This window comes from Oncorhynchus mykiss, chromosome 17 (genome assembly GCF_057628025.1).
Source record: "Oncorhynchus mykiss isolate SJ-2025 chromosome 17, ASM5762802v1, whole genome shotgun sequence".
Lineage (NCBI taxonomy): Eukaryota > Metazoa > Chordata > Actinopteri > Salmoniformes > Salmonidae > Oncorhynchus > Oncorhynchus mykiss.
The window spans coordinates 10,944,297-10,963,555 of record NC_143038.1 but is presented as its reverse complement, the minus strand read 5'-3'; the positions used below and the strand labels follow the sequence as shown (position 1 = coordinate 10,963,555).

The 19,259-nt window shown below is 44.0% G+C and overlaps 1 protein-coding gene across 1 annotated transcript in view; it reads left to right on the top strand.

The window, feature by feature from the left end:
- Window positions 1–7,838, top strand: part of LOC110495135 (alpha-1,6-mannosylglycoprotein 6-beta-N-acetylglucosaminyltransferase B-like) — a 158,771-nt gene extending 150,933 nt beyond the window's left edge. The window contains exons 16-18 of the mRNA XM_090204797.1: window positions 2,330–2,404; window positions 5,501–5,787; window positions 6,720–7,838. Coding sequence (XP_090060923.1) covers window positions 2,330–2,404; window positions 5,501–5,787; window positions 6,720–6,918 — 561 coding nt within the window. The 3' untranslated portion in view covers window positions 6,919–7,838. The remainder of the gene's footprint in view (window positions 1–2,329; window positions 2,405–5,500; window positions 5,788–6,719) is intronic.
- The last annotated feature ends 11,421 nt before the right edge of the window (window positions 7,839–19,259 follow it).

The window sequence follows — 19,259 nt, the reverse complement described above, 5'->3', positions numbered from 1 at the left end:
TGATTGAGAACCATATCAGGCCGAACATAGAACTAGACCAAAACATAGAAAAACAAACATAGACTGCCCACCCAACTCACGCCCTGACCATACTAAATAAATACAAAAACAAAGGAAATAGAGGTCAGAACGTGACACATATAACATGTAGCAGCGCTGGTACTGAGCGGGTGACGCTGCTTTTTTTTATTTGAATGACGTTTCAGCTCGCGCCATCCAGCAAATACACCTCGGAAAGCTCCATGTGGAGACGCGCTAGCTGCAGTGTTTGGACCTAGGACAGTGGTGTATGCTACGCTAGCATTAGGAAGCAGTGTGTCCACAGCCAAGGAGTAATTAGCCTGTAAAGGTGGCTTACTGGGAACCTGCAGTCGGCGTGAGGATCCAGGGAGTGTGAGAGGTTGAGAGAAGTTGAGCAAGGGGTCAAACAGGCCGATTGAGATGCCTCTATAAAGCTGTGTTGTTCGTGTGTGTGTGTGTGTGTGTGTGTGTGTGTGTGTGTGTGTGTTCTCCCCTATCCACTCTCCTGCTTGTCAGACATGCCATAGCTCAGTGCACCGGGGCTTACTCTCTGTCTGCCCTGTCTGTCACTCCACTGAAAGATGGCTGCCCTGTCTGTCTGTCTGCCACTCTACTGAGAGATGTCTGTCTGTCTGTCACTCCAGTGATAGATGGCTGATGGGTCACTTCACCCCTCACTGGAGACTGCACACTCCCCCTGTTTGTGGGCTGGCTCTCTGTCCAGGGCGGCTCCACATGCTCAGCCGTGCAGACCAAAGCAATCTCCACTGGCTGACACCTCTTCATGTTCACATAAATCCCTTTCCCATTTCTCTTTCTATGTCTCTCTCTGTCTCTGTCTCTGTCTCTCTCTCTTTATTTCACGTTCCCTCTCTCGCTCTCTCTCTGTTCCCCCTTTCTCATTCTGTCCATCCCACTGACCTGTTGTTTTCATATTTATCCCTCTTTAATAAATGGGAGGCAGTGCGGGAGGCAGTGAGGGAGGGAGGGAGGGAGTGAGGGAGGGCGAGACTGTGCCTCTCTCTGCTTAGACCAAAGCAAATGTTGTGAGGCATATTTCTGTGCTAGTTTACATACATGATTCATAGTGTTATGTTTTGATCAGATTTGAGATGTGTAACTTTTTTCCCTACATCCTCTCTCTACATATTTGCTTTTCTTTATTTGAAATTGGAAAAGTCAGATTTCACATGCAGTTAAACATTTTGTATAAAGAAAATGATTTACTGAGCGATGTATTCGTTTACAAGTGGGATTTGGAACAGATACGTGATCAACTGTTAAAACGGGAGGGAATACCTTACTAATATGCAGTCTGTACTTTCAGGCTCCACGTATTCCTAATGGAAAAGTTGAACAGAACTATTTCTGCTTAATCAACAATGGATTTCCTTGAAATGTTACATTGCGTCGTTGTGCACAACATGTTATCAGAGACACTTGGTTCCAAAGGGACCTCCGGTGAAGTCATGCTGTATTCAGTCGAACATGCTAAAAAGAAAACACACAATCCTGGTGTTACAAGCAAAAAAAAACTTCAACCAGCTGACCCGTCGGATCCACATTGTTACAATTACGACAGGGGACAATAATCTAAGACCATCTATTTCCGTATTTAGATCAGGAAGTATATTTCCAGTTAGTTTATTGAATTTAGTTTCCTTTACAGTTTCAAGTTGGTATGTGGGTGTGTTTTGCCTCAGCTAGAGAGAAATAATGAGTATTTTGTTGAAATCACAGCAATATAGCTATTCTCTAATCAGACAAATCAAAGGTGAGCCTTTTGCTGCATATTGAATAGCTATGCAAATGAAAACAAAGCCTGAGTGCGTCCCAAACGACATCCTATTCCCTACATGCCTCCAGAAGGACACATAGGGCTCTGGTCAAAAGCAGTGCACTGTGTAGGGAATAGGCTGCCATTTGGGACACACTCACAATTACTAACACACAAGTCACCCACTGCAATTAAGCCACACCCACTTCAAAATGGCCACAGTTACATCCCAAACGGTAGCCTATTCTCTATAATAGTGCACTACTTTTAACCAAAGCCCTATGGGCCCTGGTCAAAAGCAGTGCACTATGTAGGGAATGAAGTTCCATTTGTGACGCTACCCACATTTATTTGTTGTGATTAATGGGTAGAATTGGCTACTTATTGCAATTAGGATGAACGATAGGTAAAACAATATTGAAATTAGGAAAATATGGTAATTTAGTGGTGTTGATTGCCTAGCAATGCATTCTGTGGAAATGTTCTGATCTGTGGGAATATGTGTGTGGGTGGGTGTGTGTGTCTTTGCAGGTCGAGCCATACCTACCGTATGAGTACACCTGCGAGGGAATGCTGGAGAGGGTACACGCCTACATACAGCATCAGGTAGGTTCACCGTGCACGCATACATACAGTTGAAGTCGGAAGTTTACATACACTTAGGTTGGAGTCATTAAAACTTGTTTTTCAACCACTCCACACATTTCTTGTTAATCAACAAACTATAGTTTTGGCAAGTTGGTTAAGACATCTACTTTGTGCATAACACAAGTAATTTTTCAACAATTGTTTAGACAGATTATTTCAATTATAATTCACTGTATCACAATTCCAGTAGGTCAGAAGTTTACATACACAAAGTTGACTGTGCCTTTAAACAGCTTGGAAAATTCCAGAAAATTATGTCATAGCTTTAGAAGCTTCTGATAGGCTAATTTACATAATTTGAGTCAATTGGAGGTGTACCTGTGGATGTATTTCAAGGCCTACCTTCAAACTCAGTGCCTCTTTGCTTGACATCATGGGAAAATCAAAGAAATCAGCCAAGACCTCAGAAAAAATTGTAGACCTCCACAAGTCTGGTTCATCCTTGGGAGCAATTTCCAAATGCCTGAAGGTACCACGTTCATATGTACAAACAATAGTACGCAAGTATAAACACCATGGGACGACACTGCCGTCAGACTTTTTGGAGAAATGTCCTCTGGTCTGATGAAACCAAAATATAACTGTTTGGCCATAATGACCATTGTTATGTTTGGAGGAAAAAGGGGGAGGCTTGCAAGCCGAAGAACACCATCCCAACCAAGAAGCACGGGGGTGGCAGCATCATGTAGGGGCGGCAGGTCACGTAGTCGTTAGAGCATTGGACTTGTAACCCAAAGGTTGCTAGATCGAATCCCCGAGCTGACAAGGTAAAAATCTGTCGGTCTGCCCCTGAACAAGGCAGTTAACCCACTGTTCCTAGGCCGTCATTGAAAATAAGAATTTGTTAACTGACTTCTCTAGTTCAATAAAGGTAAAACAAAAAAAATATTGTGGGGGTGCTTTGCTGCAGGAGGGACTGGTGCACTTTACAAAATAGATGGCATCATGAGAAGGAAAATGATGTGGATATATTGAAGCAACATCTCAAGACATCAGTCAGGAAGTTAAAGCTTGGTCGCAAATGGGTCTTCCAAATGGACAATGACCCCAAGCATACTTCCAAAGTTGTGGCATAATGGCTTAAGGACAACAAAGTCAAGGTATTGGAGTGGCCATCACAAAGCCCTGACCTCAATCCTATAGAAAGTGTGTGGGCAGAACTGAAAAAGCGTGTGCGAGCAAGGAGGCCTACAAACCTGACTCAGTTACACCAGCTCTGTCAGGAGGAATGGGACAACATTCACCCAACTTATTGTGGGAAGCTTGTGGAAGGCTACCTGAAAAAGTGTGTGTGAGCAAGGAGGCCTACAATTTAAAGGCAGTACTACCAAATACTAACTGTGTATGTAAACGTCTGACCCACCGGGAATGTGATGAAATAAAAGCTGAAATAAATCACTCTACTATTATTCTGACATTTCACATTCTTAAAATAAAGTGGTGATCCTAACTGACAGGGATTTTTTTTACTAAAATTAAATGTCAGGAATTGTAAAAAACTGAGTTTAAATGTATTTGGCTAAGGTATATGTAAACTTCTGACTTCAACTGTACATGCTGGTACTCAACCGTGTCTGTTTGTTCCAAAACATTCTCATAATGTCTTCCTCCCATGCTACCTTCCTACCACACACACTAACTCACCTCTCTCTGTCTGTAATCAGCCAGGAGAGGTCACTAGTCAACACGGTGTCTGACTATGGACTAAACCAAGGTTTCCCAAGCCCAGTCCTGCACCCCCAGTTTAAAGTTTTCGTTTCACCCTAGCACCACACAGCTGATAATCAAATAATCAAAGCTTGATGATGCGTTGGTTATTCTAATCAGCTGTGAAGTGCTAGGGAAAACCCAAAATGTGCCCTGGGGTGAGGGCTCTTGTGTGTTGCTGTGCAATAGCTTACTATTTATATAATATACATTTATTTTGACTTACGTCATTTAGCAGACACTGTTATCTAGAGCAACTTACAGTACTGAGTGCACACATTATCATACTTGTCCCTCGTGGGAATCAAACCCACGGCCCTGGCGTTGCAAGCATCATGCTCTACCAACTGAGCCAAACGGGACAACTTTGCTATCGCCATGCTAGTCATTAATCTAGTGTTACTATGTAATACATGTTTATTGGGTTATTGTTAGATACAGTTCCATATCCCCTTCTATCATACTCTGAAAATATCTATTTAGCCCTGTGTATTTATCTACTGTATAGTATAGTCATAACCTCTCTGTTTCTGTCCATTACGGAACCATCCCTGTGTTCGTCTTCCTCAGTGTGTTTAAATAAAGTTCCTGTGTCTGTTTACTCGGCTGCGTTATTCCCCTCTAAAGGGGGACGGCGTCAGTGGGTTACAAACCTGTAAAATACATCGAGCCGGGTTGTTCTCTTTCGCTGACTCATCTCCACACGTCTCCTTAGAAGCCACTGCTACCTCCATCTCCTGTTTGGTGGCAGGGCCGACACAGACCGAAACTGAACTGTCACTATCAGACTTCTGATATTTCTGCTCTAATCTGTTTAATGTATCTGGAAAATGCTATCGGAACTGCCATTTGAACGGCTGACTTGGTAGGCTGATATGTCAAATTGGTTCTTTTTTCATGTTTTAAAACGAGTTATCTCTCTGGTGTTGTTGGACCCAGATGAGTTTTGTCAGGGAATAGGTGAAGGATTGATGGGAGATTATTTAGAGGGATGTGCAGCATAGAGGAGGTTAGAGAAACGTCTGTTTATTTGTATTTCTGTCACACGATGCCCTGAAGTGTTAGGAAATGTAGCTTTATTCACAGCTAAAGTGTCAGCGGGCTTTGATTTCTGTTGACTATCGTGTTTGTATAGTGTGGGAGTGACAATTCGTGCATGTGGATGTGCGTAGCTAGCTTGGTGTCTGTGCGTGCATTTGCACCGTCTTCAAAAATACCACATTCTGTATAATGGAATCTCGGCACCCAGAAACAAATCGTGAAAAACAATGCGTGATAGCACAAGAGACTACCTATGTGTTGTGTTATTCAACATCCCCTTCCCCTCTCTCTCTCCTCTCCCTCCAGGACTTCTGTACCCCCGAGGCCCCTTTCCCTCCGGCCAACTCCTCCTCCTCCAAGCTGGGGATTAGTAGTCTAGGTAGCCCTGGGCCTCAATTTGTCCTGCTGCCCAACTCCAGTGCCCTAACCTGGGCCCCCGACGCCAGCGCCCCCTCTGCCTGGCCCCCTCTCAGCTCTCTGAGGCTGCTGGCGTCCCAGGAGGGCCAGTCGTGTGTTGAGGCCTGCCAGCGGGCCAACCTGGTGTGTGAGCCCGCGCTGTTCCGCTTCGTCAACAACAAGGAGGCCCTGCGCGGGTGAGTGGCACCTTGGCACACCTGTTTTCACGTTAAGCCATATTCGCGAACACACACATCTGGACATACGTTTCTAACAAACACACACACACACACACATCTGGACATACGTTTCTAACAGCCACACACACACACACATCTGGACATACGTTTCTAACAGCCACACACACACACACACACATCTGGACATACGTTTCTAACAGCCACACACACACACACACACATCTGGACATACGTTTCTAACAGCCACACACACACACACACATCTGGACATACGTTTCTAACAGCCACACACACACACACATATGCAGAATCACTACACGTCACTAACAACCACACAAACATGCACACTGCTCTCTGACATCTGTGACCGACCTACCACTCAATGGTACCAAACAGTGTTTAGTTCACTAAGGGCTGTCTGTGGGCGTAATACTCAACCAGCTACAGCAAGGACGTCAGGTTCAAAGTCTTCTCAGTGATGTCAGGTGTCTTGTCGGCCCCATCTAGAGATCTGTAGTGACAGTGGAAGACGATAAGAGTGTCATAGCAACGCCAACTCTTCCTCTTCTTTTATCTTTCCCTTTCTCCTTGTCTTTCTCTTCATCACCCATCCTGCTCGACATATTCTTCCTTTCTTTATCATCGGTTCCTTTTTACTTCATGTGTGTCTCTCTCTGTGTCTATGTCTGTCTCTCTCTGTGTCTCTCTCTGTGTCTGTCTCTGTCTGTGTCTCTCTTTTTGTCTCTCTCTGTTTCTCTCTCTGTTTCTCTCTCTCCCTTGGTTTCCCCTCCCATCTCTTCCCCCCCTTTCGTCCTCCCCCTCCCCTCTTGGACTCTCTCTTTCTCTCTGCATCACTCATCAAACACCCTCTGTGCATCACCCCATCCCCCTCCCTCCATCAAACATTCCACCACCCCTCCCCCCACCAGGTTAGAGGTGCAGTGTGAGGTGGTGGAGGCGGAGGTCAACCACGTGTTCCCGGCCTTCTCCGTCCTGCGCCGGGAGTGCAGCCTCCAGAAGGACCCCCTCCTCTACAGCTGTGCCGGCCACAGCCCCAAGTACCACCGCCTCTGCCCCTGCCGGGACTACCGCCGCGGCCAGGTTGCCCTCTGCCGAGACTGCTTATGAGGAGGGGCCAGGAGTTTTTCCAATGAACGCCTGACCCGGCAATGTGGCTAGGAAAAACTCCAGGCGCTCTAGTTATAGCCTATGAATTGTAGACTATAAACTATGGACTATAAGCTCAACCGGCCCTGGTTATAATGCTAGGAGAGGGGCTGGCTAAAACTGGGACCCCCCCCCAACTGGAAGACTTGGTTCAAAGCTTCCCACTGAGCTTGAGTGGGTTGTTGTCCCATAGTCACCCCCCCTCCTTAATTTCTTGGTTTCTAAATTGACTAATATGTTTCTGATATGAGCCTATGGATGGTTTGCCTCAAAGCTCCTCACTGGCCTAAGAGAGATGTGCTGGACTATACTGCAACAAGTATATCCGTTCACCATGTGGCCACAGGAAAACACAGTAATCCACAATAGGGAAAAGGCTATATCGCCATCTAGCTAGCTACCTAACTAATACCTAGAGGAGACCACTGACCGGAAGATCATTGATTTGCTGCTACAATATCAATAATTGGACTTTAACCCTCCAAGACCAGGGAGTTAAGAGAGCAATCGACCTGGGGAAGAAAACAGTTAACACAATGTGTGTCAAACTCCTAGAAAAAGTGACCTTTGAGTGGAATTCCACCTTTGGGTCAATAACCCTCTCACCTCCTCTCTTTGGCGTTGTGCTTTGGCAATAGATGATGGACACTCAGACTCTCTCCTTTTAAAGATTAACTCTTTCTTTTGTGCGACTAAGATAACCCTGGCTGCCAACGTAGTCAATGCAATCATCTCTGTTGCGCTAAAATGGACTAAAACAGATGAAAGATTATTTTTTAATAAAGTGAACGTTTTGAGCTCTGCTACTGCGAGAACAGAGGATTTTTAAGAACCTTTCGGTGGTTTTGTGACGGAAATAAAAACGGAAAGTTGAAAAGAGATCAAAGCGTCGAAGTCATTTTGTTGTCGGTCTTTTTGTCATGACTCATAAATATATTTTTTCCTTTCTGGATTAATGGTTTCTTTCATCTCCAGCTGCTCAGTTTCCATTTCCCTCCTGTCCTCCCCTGCCCATCCATCCATAAGAGAGCGAGGGAGATATGAGAGATGTTTGATCTTCCACTCCTCCAGAGCCAGAAGCAGGGGATGAGATTGTCGATACGATATGTTGCGTTGGAGGGGGGGGGGGGGGGGGGGGGGGAATCAGATATCTGTTCTGCTCTCTGGTTTTCCAGATGAGACATGCACTTCTGAGGCCAGCGTTCACAACACTTGTGCTTACCTTGGGAAGTGAGTGGGTGATCCAACACAGCATAACCCTTAATGTAACAGTCCAATGCTCATAGGAGAGTAGCTGGCCTCTACTATGAAACAGAGTATGCAACATACTGTGCACACTGAACATACCCAGTATACCTTACAAGTCAATGGAGTCTTGGAGTTAACTGTTTTTACGCCAAGTAGGAATCCTTTGGGAGAGAGCACTGGTTTTCCTCTGATACTGTCCGTCTATGGAGGTTGACATCTATGGTAGTGATGATAGTGGTCCGTAACAATGGATGTCTATGGTATTGGATGTACTGTCGGAGGCTCGTGTGTAGTAGGGGGTATAATCTTCATAGTGAATATTGATTGTTGTGTTCAGCACATCTATTGAAGCATTGGCTTGAAGCGTTCGTTGACAGCTCCGTTTCTGCCTCGGGTCAGTATTCCAGTGAATGAAGTAGAATGTAATGAATAATACATAATCAGAGTGAAGGCCATGCAGAATTCCCCATTGGCCTGAAGGAAAAAATGACAGCATTATTTAAATAACTCCTTGTTTTCAATTTCATACAGCCCGTAGGCCAATGAATCATTTTTATCCAGGCGTTCATCTCTTGGAGCTCGATATATACAATAATTATTAAAAACGACTTAGCTGTACTTTGGGGAAAGATAGGAGTTTGAATGAAAGCCTAATCCTACTGTTCCAAGGGGTCATAACGCCATTGCTCAACAGACAGAACTGTTATAATATCATTTTATTAGCATTACTTGTGATTACGTCATTATATAATTAGCACAGTGATTTATTCCCTAGACAATGAAAGGTTAATTAACTATTTTGTCTCAGTGTGTGTGTGTGTGTGTGTGTGTGCGCATAAACAAATGTGTGTGTGCGTAAGGACTGTGTGTGAGGTTGGATTCGTTTGGGAGGTGCACACATACACTTCTAAGCATCACGTGAGTCCCTGAAACAGGATGGGCCATAGAGATTTATCACAATCGTTGTTTATTAATCTGAGAAAATCTTTCTCTCCCTCCATCTCATAGGGTGACTTTCAAAGTTTATAGTGAGGTCATCTCTTCTAATTGGCCTGAGTTGCTGATATTTGCATAAATGTTGCTTAAGAGAGACACTGAACTGTTCTGAAACAAGGATGCCCATTCACCATGTGGTCCTGGTACTCCAGCAGGAAGTCAGAGCAGACATGGTGAAGATGATATCACACTTGAATGTTATCTTTGCTACCTAACTCTTAGCTACTGGAAATAACCCACCGGAAGATCATTCAGTCGCTGCTACTTTTACCCACCAATACCAGGGAGTTAAGAGAGAAATCGACCCGGGGGAGACAAGAAGTGACGCATCGTGTGTCAAACTCCTAGAAAACATGACCTTTGAGTGGAATGCCACCTTGGGGTCAATAACCCTCTCATCTCACCTCCTCTCTTTGGCGTTGTGCTTTGACTATGGAGGATGGACACTCAGACATTCTCCCTAGACTCTTTCCCACTTTCAAAGTTTATACGGTGGGTCTGCTTCCCAAATGGCACCCTATTCTCTATCCCTATGGGTCCTGGTCAAAAGTAGTACACTAAATTGGGAATAGGATGCCATTTTCGACTTTTCAGCAGTTGCATTTCATATTTTATCAAAAACCTTTTTCTATCAAAAAGTTATGCAGGCAAACAGCACTTCTCAAGGACGTGTGTATGTGTGTGTGTGTGTGTGTGTGTGTGTGTGTGTGCGTGTGCCCTTGAGCAAAGAAGATATGCCACAGTGTGTGAACATTAAAAGTTCTCTTGCTAAGATGCCCGGTGGCAACTTTAAATACTCCATTTGCAGCTCATCAGAGATTTCAGATTGTAGTCCATTTTCAACAAAGGCAATACCATCCACATAATGCAGACAGCCAGCACCAATGTCATGCCTACAAGCTAGTAAAGGAAAAAGATTGAGTGGCACACACCATAGAATACTCCAGGCCTCAAATATGAGAGTTGGCTAGTTTGCAGACGACACCACAGTGGTAGGCTTGATTACCAACAACGACGAGACGGCCTACAGGGAGGAGGTGAGGGCCCTCGGAGTGTGGTGTCAGGAAAATAACCTCACATTCAACGTCAACAAAACATAGGAGATGATCGTGGATTTCAGGAAACAGCAGTGGGAGCACCCCCCTATCCACATCGAAGGGACGGTAGTGGAGAAGGTGGAAAGTTAAGTTCCTTGGCGTACACATCACGGACAAACTGAAATGGTCCAACCACACAGACAGCGTGGTGAAGAAGGCGCAACAGCGGCTCTTCAACCTCAGGAGGCTGAAGAAATTTGGCTTGTCACCGAAAACACTCACAAACTTTTACAGATGCACAATCGAGAGCATCCTGTCGGGCTGTATCACCGCCTGGTACGGCAACTGCTCCGCCCACAACCGTAAGGCTCTCCAGAGGGTGGTGAGGTCTGCACAACTACCTGCCCTCAAGGACGCCTACACCACCCGATGTCACAGGAAGGCCAAAAAGATCATCAAGGACAACAACCACCCGAGCCACTGCCTGTTCACCCCGCTATCATCCAGAAGGCGAGGTCTGTACAGGTGCATTAAAGCAGGGACTGAGAGACTGAAAAACTGCTTCAATCTCAAGGCCATCAGACTGTTAAACAGCCATCACTAACATTGAGTGGCTGCTGCCAATATACTGACTCAAATCTCTAGCCACTTAATAATTAAGAATTGGATGTAATAAATGTATCACTAGTCACTTTAAACAATGCCACTTTATATATTGTTTAAATACCCCACATTACTCATCTCCTATGTATATACTGTACTCTACACAATCTACATCTTACCTATCTTACCTATGCCATCTTACCTATGCCGTTCGGCCATCGCTCATCCATATATTTATATGTACATATTCTTATTAATTCCTTTACACTTGTAGTTGTTGGAAAATTAGTGTATCACTAGTCACTTTAAGCAATGCCACTTTATATAAAGTTTACATACCCTGCATTACTCATCTCATACTGTATGTATATACTGTATTCTATACCATCTACTGCATCTTTGCCTATGCCGTTCGGTCATCGCTCATCCATATATTTCTATGTACATATTCTTATTAATTCCTTTTACACGTGTGTGTATAAGGTAGTAGTTGTGAAAGGGTTATATTACTTGTTAGATATTATTGCACAGTCGGAACTAGAAGCACAAGCATTTCGCTACACTCGCATTAACATTTGCTAACCATGTGTATGTATGACCAATAAAATTTGATTTGATTTGAAATATGAGAGTTGGCTAGCTTGAACGTGATGGAGAGAAACGTTCTAGGGTGACTTCCTCAATGGGGAGTGATACATCTCTAGCAGTGGCGGTCAGTGCCGTTTAAGATGAGGGAGGACCATTTTTTTTCATGAGCATGGCCTTATTTCCATTGCGGCATATTGGATGACTGTCATTCATATTCCATTCACCCAGTTCAATGTAACAGTGATATGTTTAGGCTACTACATGACACTCAAATTGTCCCTATACCCATCAAGATGTTGATACAACCTAGCCTGAACCTAGCCTGAATGAAAGTTTACAACGTAGGTGCACACAGGTTGAGAGACACATTTGAGGTGACATTCAATACTGCCTTGCGCACTCTTGCCTGCATTTAGCTGATCTAGGGTGTATTCATTAGTCCAACAGTTGCAAACAAGAGTTTCTATTGGACAAATTCAGGTATGTTTATCCCCGTTTTGTTCCGTTTGCTTCTGTTTAAGAAATGTTTTTCAACAGAATCAGCAGAATGAATACACACCTGATCACACGTAAACACAGTTCACTTTAATAGCAGCCGTGTTGTATTCCTTCTCGCATCTACGTGCTCTCCTCGTCTCACCTCTTCCCTTTGCTTGTGGATTTCAATGCACAACACATCAGCTGTATGTGACCAGGCGGAAAAACCTTTCCAAGCCAAATCGCTACACACAGCCTACATCGTTGTCACCATATTAGCCAAAGTAACATCATAGCCAGCCTAGCTAATATAACTAACACACTTCTCCTTCATTTTGGAAGAAATTAATTTGTTCAATGCTGTTCAACTAATTGTCATTCTCCCTCTTTGAGTCAACTACTCATCACATGTTATGCACTGCAGTGCTAGCTAGCTGTAGCTTATGCTTTCAGTTATAGATTCATTCTCTGATCCTTAGATTGGGTGGACAACATGTCAGTTCATGCTGCAAGAGCTCTGATAGGTTGGAGGACATCCTCCAAAAGTTGTCATAATTACTGTGTAAGTCTATGGAAGGGGGTGAGAACCATGAGCCTCCTAGGTTTTTGTATTGAAGTCAATGTACCCAGAAGAGGACGGAATATAGCTGTCCTCCGGCTACACCATCGTGCTACCCTACATACAGAGTGCTGTTGAGGCTACTGTAGACCTTCTTTGCAAAATAGTGTTTTAATCAATTATTTGTTGATGTGGTTATAATTAGTATAGTTTTATCTAAAAAGGATAACTTTTTAAATGTTTTAACTACATTTTTATGAAATTCACTGAGGAGGATGGTCCTCCCCTTCCTCCTCTAAGGATTCTCCACTGATCTCTAGATGGAGATATTCAACACATCAAAGCTGTAGATGGTGAGATAATTCTTATCTATGGAAGCAGGGCTATGGTCAGTTACAGCAATGCCTTAGCATTCACAATGGATTATATGCTGTTCATCATATCTTCTGGCGACTTTGCCAAGGAACGTTACAGTAGCTTTATCCACAATGGATGGTGTGTGTTCATTTCAGAAGTGACTAGAATAGAATATGAGGAGAAAGAACTAAACCAGACTGAAAAACTCAACTTACAGGCTCACCTAAGCTTGATCACCAATAATCTAGTGAGATAGGGAACCTGAATAACGTTAATAACCTTTGGCTGATGTTGCCTCAATGTTGGATTTCCAACCTCATCCTTTCCAACATTCTCTGATATCGGGCCAACATTTCTGTTTCTCTTCTGCAATATTGTGTTATTAACTATGGAGTCCCCAAACTAAAGACTATTGACTGACGTCACCAGCTGTAGAGTAGAGTATATCTATAGACACCAGTAGTAGAGTATATATAAAGACAACAGCAGTAGAGTATATCTATAGACACCAGCAGTAGAGTATATCGGCAGGGGCGGCAGGGTAGCCTAGTGGTTAGAGCGTTGGACTAGTAACCGGAAGGTTGCAAGTTCAAACCCCCGAGCTGACAAGGTACAAATCTGTAGTTCTGCCCCTGAACAGGCAGTTAACCCACTAGGCCATCATTGTAAATAAAGTTAGTTGTTCTTAGTTAAATAAAGGGAAAGTAAATAAATGGACACCAGCAGTAGAGTATATCTATAGACACCAATAGTAGAGTATATCTATAGACACCAGCAGTAGAGTATATCTATAGACACCAGCAGTAGAGTATATCTATAGACACCAATAGTAGAGTAAATAAAGGTAAAATAAAGTAAATAAATGGACACCAGCAGTAGAGGATATCTATAGACACCAATAGTAGAGTATATCTATAGACACCAGCAGTAGAGTATATCTATAGACACCAATAGTAGAGTATATCTATAGACACCAGCAGTAGAGTATATCTATAGACACCAGCAGTATAGTATATCTATAGACACCAGTAGGAGAGTGTATATATAAAGACACCAGTAGGAGAGTATATATAAAGATACCAGTAGGAGAGTATATATAAAGACACCAGTAGGAGAGTATATCTATAGACACCAGCAGTAAAGTATATCTATAGACACCAGTAGTAGAGTATATCTATAGACACCAGCAGTAAAGTATATATATAGACTCCAATAGGATAGTGTATCTATAGACTCCAATAGGATAGTATATCTATAGACACCAGTAGGAGAGTACAGTGACTTCGGAAAGTATTCAAATCCCTTGCCTTTTTCCCAAAAAATGTACATTACAGCCGTTTTCTAAAATGGATAAAATGTTTTTTCTCCATCAATCTACATACAATATCCCATAATGACAAAGCAAAAAAACGTTTTTTTGAAATGTTTGCAAATGTATATAAAACAAACTGAAATATCACATTTACATAAGTATTCAGACCCTTTACTCAGTACTTTGTTGAAGCACCTTTTGCTCCAATTACAGCCCTGATTCTTACTGGGTAAGACGCTACAAGCTTGGCACACCTGTATTTGGGTAGTTTCTCTCATTCTTCTCTGCAGAACCTCTCAAGCTCTGTCACATTGAATGGGGAGCGTCGCTGCACAGCTTTTTTCAGGTCTCTCCAGAGATGTTCGATCAGGTTCAAGTCTGGGCTCTGGCTGTGCCACTTAAGGACATGTTGTTCCGAAGCCACTCCTGCGTTGTCTTGGCTGTGTGCTTAAGGTTGTTGTCCTGTTGGAAGGTTGAACTTTCGCCCCAGTCTGAGTACCTGCCCACTCTGGAGGAGGTTTTCATCAAGAATCTCTCTGTACTTTGCTCCGTTCATCTTTCCCTCAATCCTGACTAGTCTCCCAGTTCCTGCTGCTGAAAAACATCCCCACAGCATGATGCTGCCATCACCATACTTCACCGTAGGGATGGTGCCAGGTTTCTTCCAGATGTGACGCTTGGCATTCAGGCCAAAAAGTTCAATCTTGGTTTCATCAGGCCTGATTGGTTGAGTGCTGCCGAGATGGTTGTCCTTCTGGAAGGTTCTCCCATCTCCACAGAGGAACTCTAGAGCTCTGTCAGTGACCGTCGTGTTCTTGGTCACCTCCCTGACCAAGGCCCTTCTCCCCCGATTGCTCAGTTTGGCAGAGCAGGGCCAGCTTTAGGAAGAGTCTTGATGGTTCCAAACTTTTTCCATTTAAGAATGATGGAGGCCACTGTGTTCTTGGGAACCTTCAATGATGCAGACATTGGTACCCTTCCCCAGATCTGTGCCTCTACACAATCCTGTCTCGGAGCTCTAAGGACAATTCCTTCGACCTCAAGGCTTGGTTTTTGCTCTGACATGCACTGTCAACTGTGGGACCTTATGTAGACAGCTGTGTGCCTTTCCAGATTTAATTTACCACAGGTGGACTGCAATCAAGTTGTAGAAACATCTCAAGGATGATCAATGGAAACCGGATGCACCTGAGCTCAATTCCGAGTCTCATAGCAAAGGGTCTGAAAACGGATGTATATAAGGTATTTCTGTATTATTTCTGAAATACATTTGCAAACATCTCTAAAAACCTGTTTTAGCTTTGTTATGATGGAGTATTGTGTGTAGATTGATGAGGAGAAAAAAGTAAATTTCATCCTTTTTAGAATAAGACTGTAATATAACAAAAATGTAGAAAAAGTCAAGTTTGAGTGAGACCCGGTGCTGCCCTCCCATCCTTAAAATGAAATCAATATCGTGATTAAATGTTGCAGGCTTGCTTTGCTGCAAATACCTCTCCGTAGCCTTAGATACATGTATGAAATTAAAATAACTGCCACCAGGTTCATCGTACTGTGTGACTCGGCCCTTATTAAACATTCATTGAATTTGTAGTGTTTTTTTTCCCCCCAGACAGCGCTGCGCTTCAGTACCACATTTCTCATTTCTAATATCCGCTGCGCTTGTTTGTTTACTTTTGCCGGTGCAGTTGTAGGGGTTTTAATTAGGCTTAAGCATGGTGCACATTGGACATTGTGTGTGTGCGTGTGTGTGTGCCTCACAGTGTGTCAGTCTGCCAGCGTTTGGAGGGACTAGGGGCCTGTGGATTTCTGGAATGAGATGTTCACATCTGTCAGCTTCTCAGCCTGTCCATTGGCAGGCAGAGGTTTGTGGGTGTGGGTTGCCAGAAGTCCCCACAAGAAGAGCAAACAAATATTTGACCAACCGAGGACATTTTGTGTGTCCCCACAAGGTCAAATTCTATTTCTAGGGGGTTTAGGTTAGAATTAGGGTTAGGAGCTAGGGTTAGCTTTAGGGTTAGGAGCTAAGGTTAAGGTTAGGTTTTTGGGTTACAGATAGGGATAACGTTAGGGTTAGGGAAAATAGGATTTTGAATGGGACTGAATTGTGTGGCCCCACAAGGTTGGTTGTACAAGACTGTTTGTGTGTTCATGCAGTCGTGTGTGTGTGCGTTAAAGAGATGGTTTCCTAATGAGGTTGTGATCGCTGTAATTCACTCTGCTGTATGACATGTGAATAAACCCACAGCCAAACATATACCTGATTCTGTTTACACAATAACGAGAGGACTCGGCACATGGGAATAGATAGATGTATATGGGTGATTATAAACTGGGTGGATTGAGCCCTGAATGCTGATTGGCTGACAGCCGTGGTATATCAGACCACGGGTATGACAAAACATTTATTTTTGACTGCTCTAATGACATTGGTAACCAGTTCATAATAGCAATAAGGCACCTTGGGGGTTTGTGATATATGGCCAATATACCACGGCTAAGGGCTGTGTCCAGGCGCTCTGCGTTACTTCGCGCATAAGAACAGCCCTTAGCCGTGGTATATTGGCCATATACCACACCTCCTCGGGCCTTATTGCTTAATTAACTAACCGGGCAAATGAAGGAAAAGTCAGAGGACATTTTCTGGAGGAAACTACCTTGCATTCTGCCTGCCAGTCATTTGACCTTTTCCCACTCAAATGTGCACTCTGTCACATACACACATCTGTACAGTTCCAAGTCTTTCTCCAGACCCTCTTGTTCTATCTCTTCATGTCCTAAGCTTATTTCCCAGGAGTCTAATTTTCACCCCTCCTACCCGCCGTTGTTTACCCACAGTGTTGTTACCTGTTGTTAGTTTTTGAATCGATTTGTGGATTTAATTACTTGCTTGAAGTTTTAACTTGCCATGTATTCCCTTACCCTTGTTCACTGCTCTACTTGATGGACTACATCCGATACCCTGGAACAGGACACATTTCCTTCGCTATATTGGCTGTGTCCCAAATGGCACCCTATTCCCTATGTAGTGAAAAGTAGTGTAATGTTTCCTCACATTGCCTGCCAATGTTTTTTTGAAGTGTTGGAGACTGGATAGAAACAACGCCACTGGTCATATGATCTCTTCCTTATGGGTTGCTACCTCTCTTTGTCTGTTTCTCACTCTCTCTTTCTGGTTCTCTCTGGTTCTCTTTTCCTTTCCCTTTCTCTCTCATCTCGTTGAGTTTGCCGTTTCTAACAAGACAACAGATTCTTCTTTTCTTAGTCAATGTACTGTGTGCCTCAGCTGGTAGAACGCGGCGCTTGCAACGCCTGGGTTGTGGGTTTGTTTTCACATGGGGGGCCACTGTGACAAAGTACAAAAATCCATGCCGTCACTGTGGATAAGTGTCTGCTAAATGAACAAAACCTTTTGGATCCTTTACAGAGCTCTGTCAGAATGCCTGCGGTCCTAACATGATGTTGTTATATTACAAAAGTCCTGTATGTTCTTTAGTTATTTGACAGTGTTTTCCCAGCCAGAGGAAAGACGCCTAACGCCAAGACGAACGTACTGCGTGTATTGTAATCTTCGAATAAATGGTTAAACGTGGCGTTTCCTGTCTGAACCTCTGTTAGGATATGGAGAATATCATGCAACTGAGCAACGAGGAAGAGAAGAGGAGGAAGGTGAGATGAAGAGGGAGAGAATAGGTGGTGGGGAGGGGGGCGGGGGACGGAGAGGAGGAGAAGGGGGCTTTGAATAAAGAGAGGGGGGTGAAGAGAAGGAATGGATGAAAGAAAGGAGGTGGAGAGGAGAACAGCAGCTTTTAAAAACACTGGGAGAGAGGAGGGGGTAGAAGAAGAGGAGGAGGAAATAGGAGGACAGTGGTGTTAATAATGGTAGGAAGAGAATAGGAAGGGTTGAAGGAAGGGAGTTGTGGCCACAAGGCGCAGCATCATCCAGAGTGTCGCTGTTATGCGAGAGGCTTTTTTGCACATTCAAATATTTACAGAGGAGGAAATTAATGACAGATGCATAGGTATGCTAGCTAAAATACCGGTTCTCCTTCCCTCAGCTTTCTCTCCCTTTCTCTCTCTTTTACTCTCTCTTCTCTCTCTCTCTCTCCGTCAGTCTTTCCCTCCCTCTCTTCTCAGTAATAAGTAAGGAGGCAGGTGGTGGGGCTCCACTCAGCAGGTAACAAAGAGCTCTGTCAAGGTCTGAATTTCAAGGTCTGAAAGAGAGAGCGAGAGAATGTTTGTGTGTTGTGTGTGTGGTGTTGTGTGTGTGTGTGTGTGTGTGTGCGCGCACGCATACTCTCCCTTTTTCATCTCCCCCTCCTTTCACTCTCTTCCTCCCTCCCTCTCTCTAGCATTCCTCTCTCCCTTCCCTGTCCCATCACTTCAAAGCTGGCTTTGGGGAGACAGGATTAAAATAAGATATGGGCCCCCTCTGAGCGCTGGCGTGTTAATCAGAGAGAGAGAGAGGGAGAGAGCGAGAGAGAACGAGAGAGAGCAAGAGGCTGCTTTGTCATAATAGCCTGCAGAGCTCTGCAGTAATACGGCCCAATGAGACAGCAGGCAGTGTGTGATCGGCCCTCACACACACACACACACACACACACACACACACACACACACACACACACACACACAAACAGGTAAGCCACTGCATGACAATGTTATTAAAAATCACTTCAGAGCGACTCCTGCTGAAAAGTAACTGTGTGATTGATGAAATTTAGCAATAATACTCACGGTAGGGGAGTTGTGCAGATGCTCCATGCATGTTAATAGGAGCCTTCTGAGGATGGGTAAACTTGAAAACAAAGAGATTAAGCAATGAAGAAGACGGGTCAAAACAGTCACTTCCAGGTAGGGGGTTTCATACGGAAGCTCCTTATTGCCTCCTGCTTTAACGTATGTTTAGAAAGGGATTTCAAGGTGGGAGAGTTTACTTTGAGAGAGGGGGGGGGGGGGCACGAGAAAGAGCAGAGTGAGGGAGAGAGTGAAGGAGAGAGAGAAAGTAGAAGAGCTTGCTTTGAGAGAGAAAGTGGAGAGAGAGAGAGAAGAGGAAGGGGATCAACAGGGTAGAAGATATGGAGAGTAAGAGGGAGATAAATGGTAAGATGGTGGTTGTGAGGAC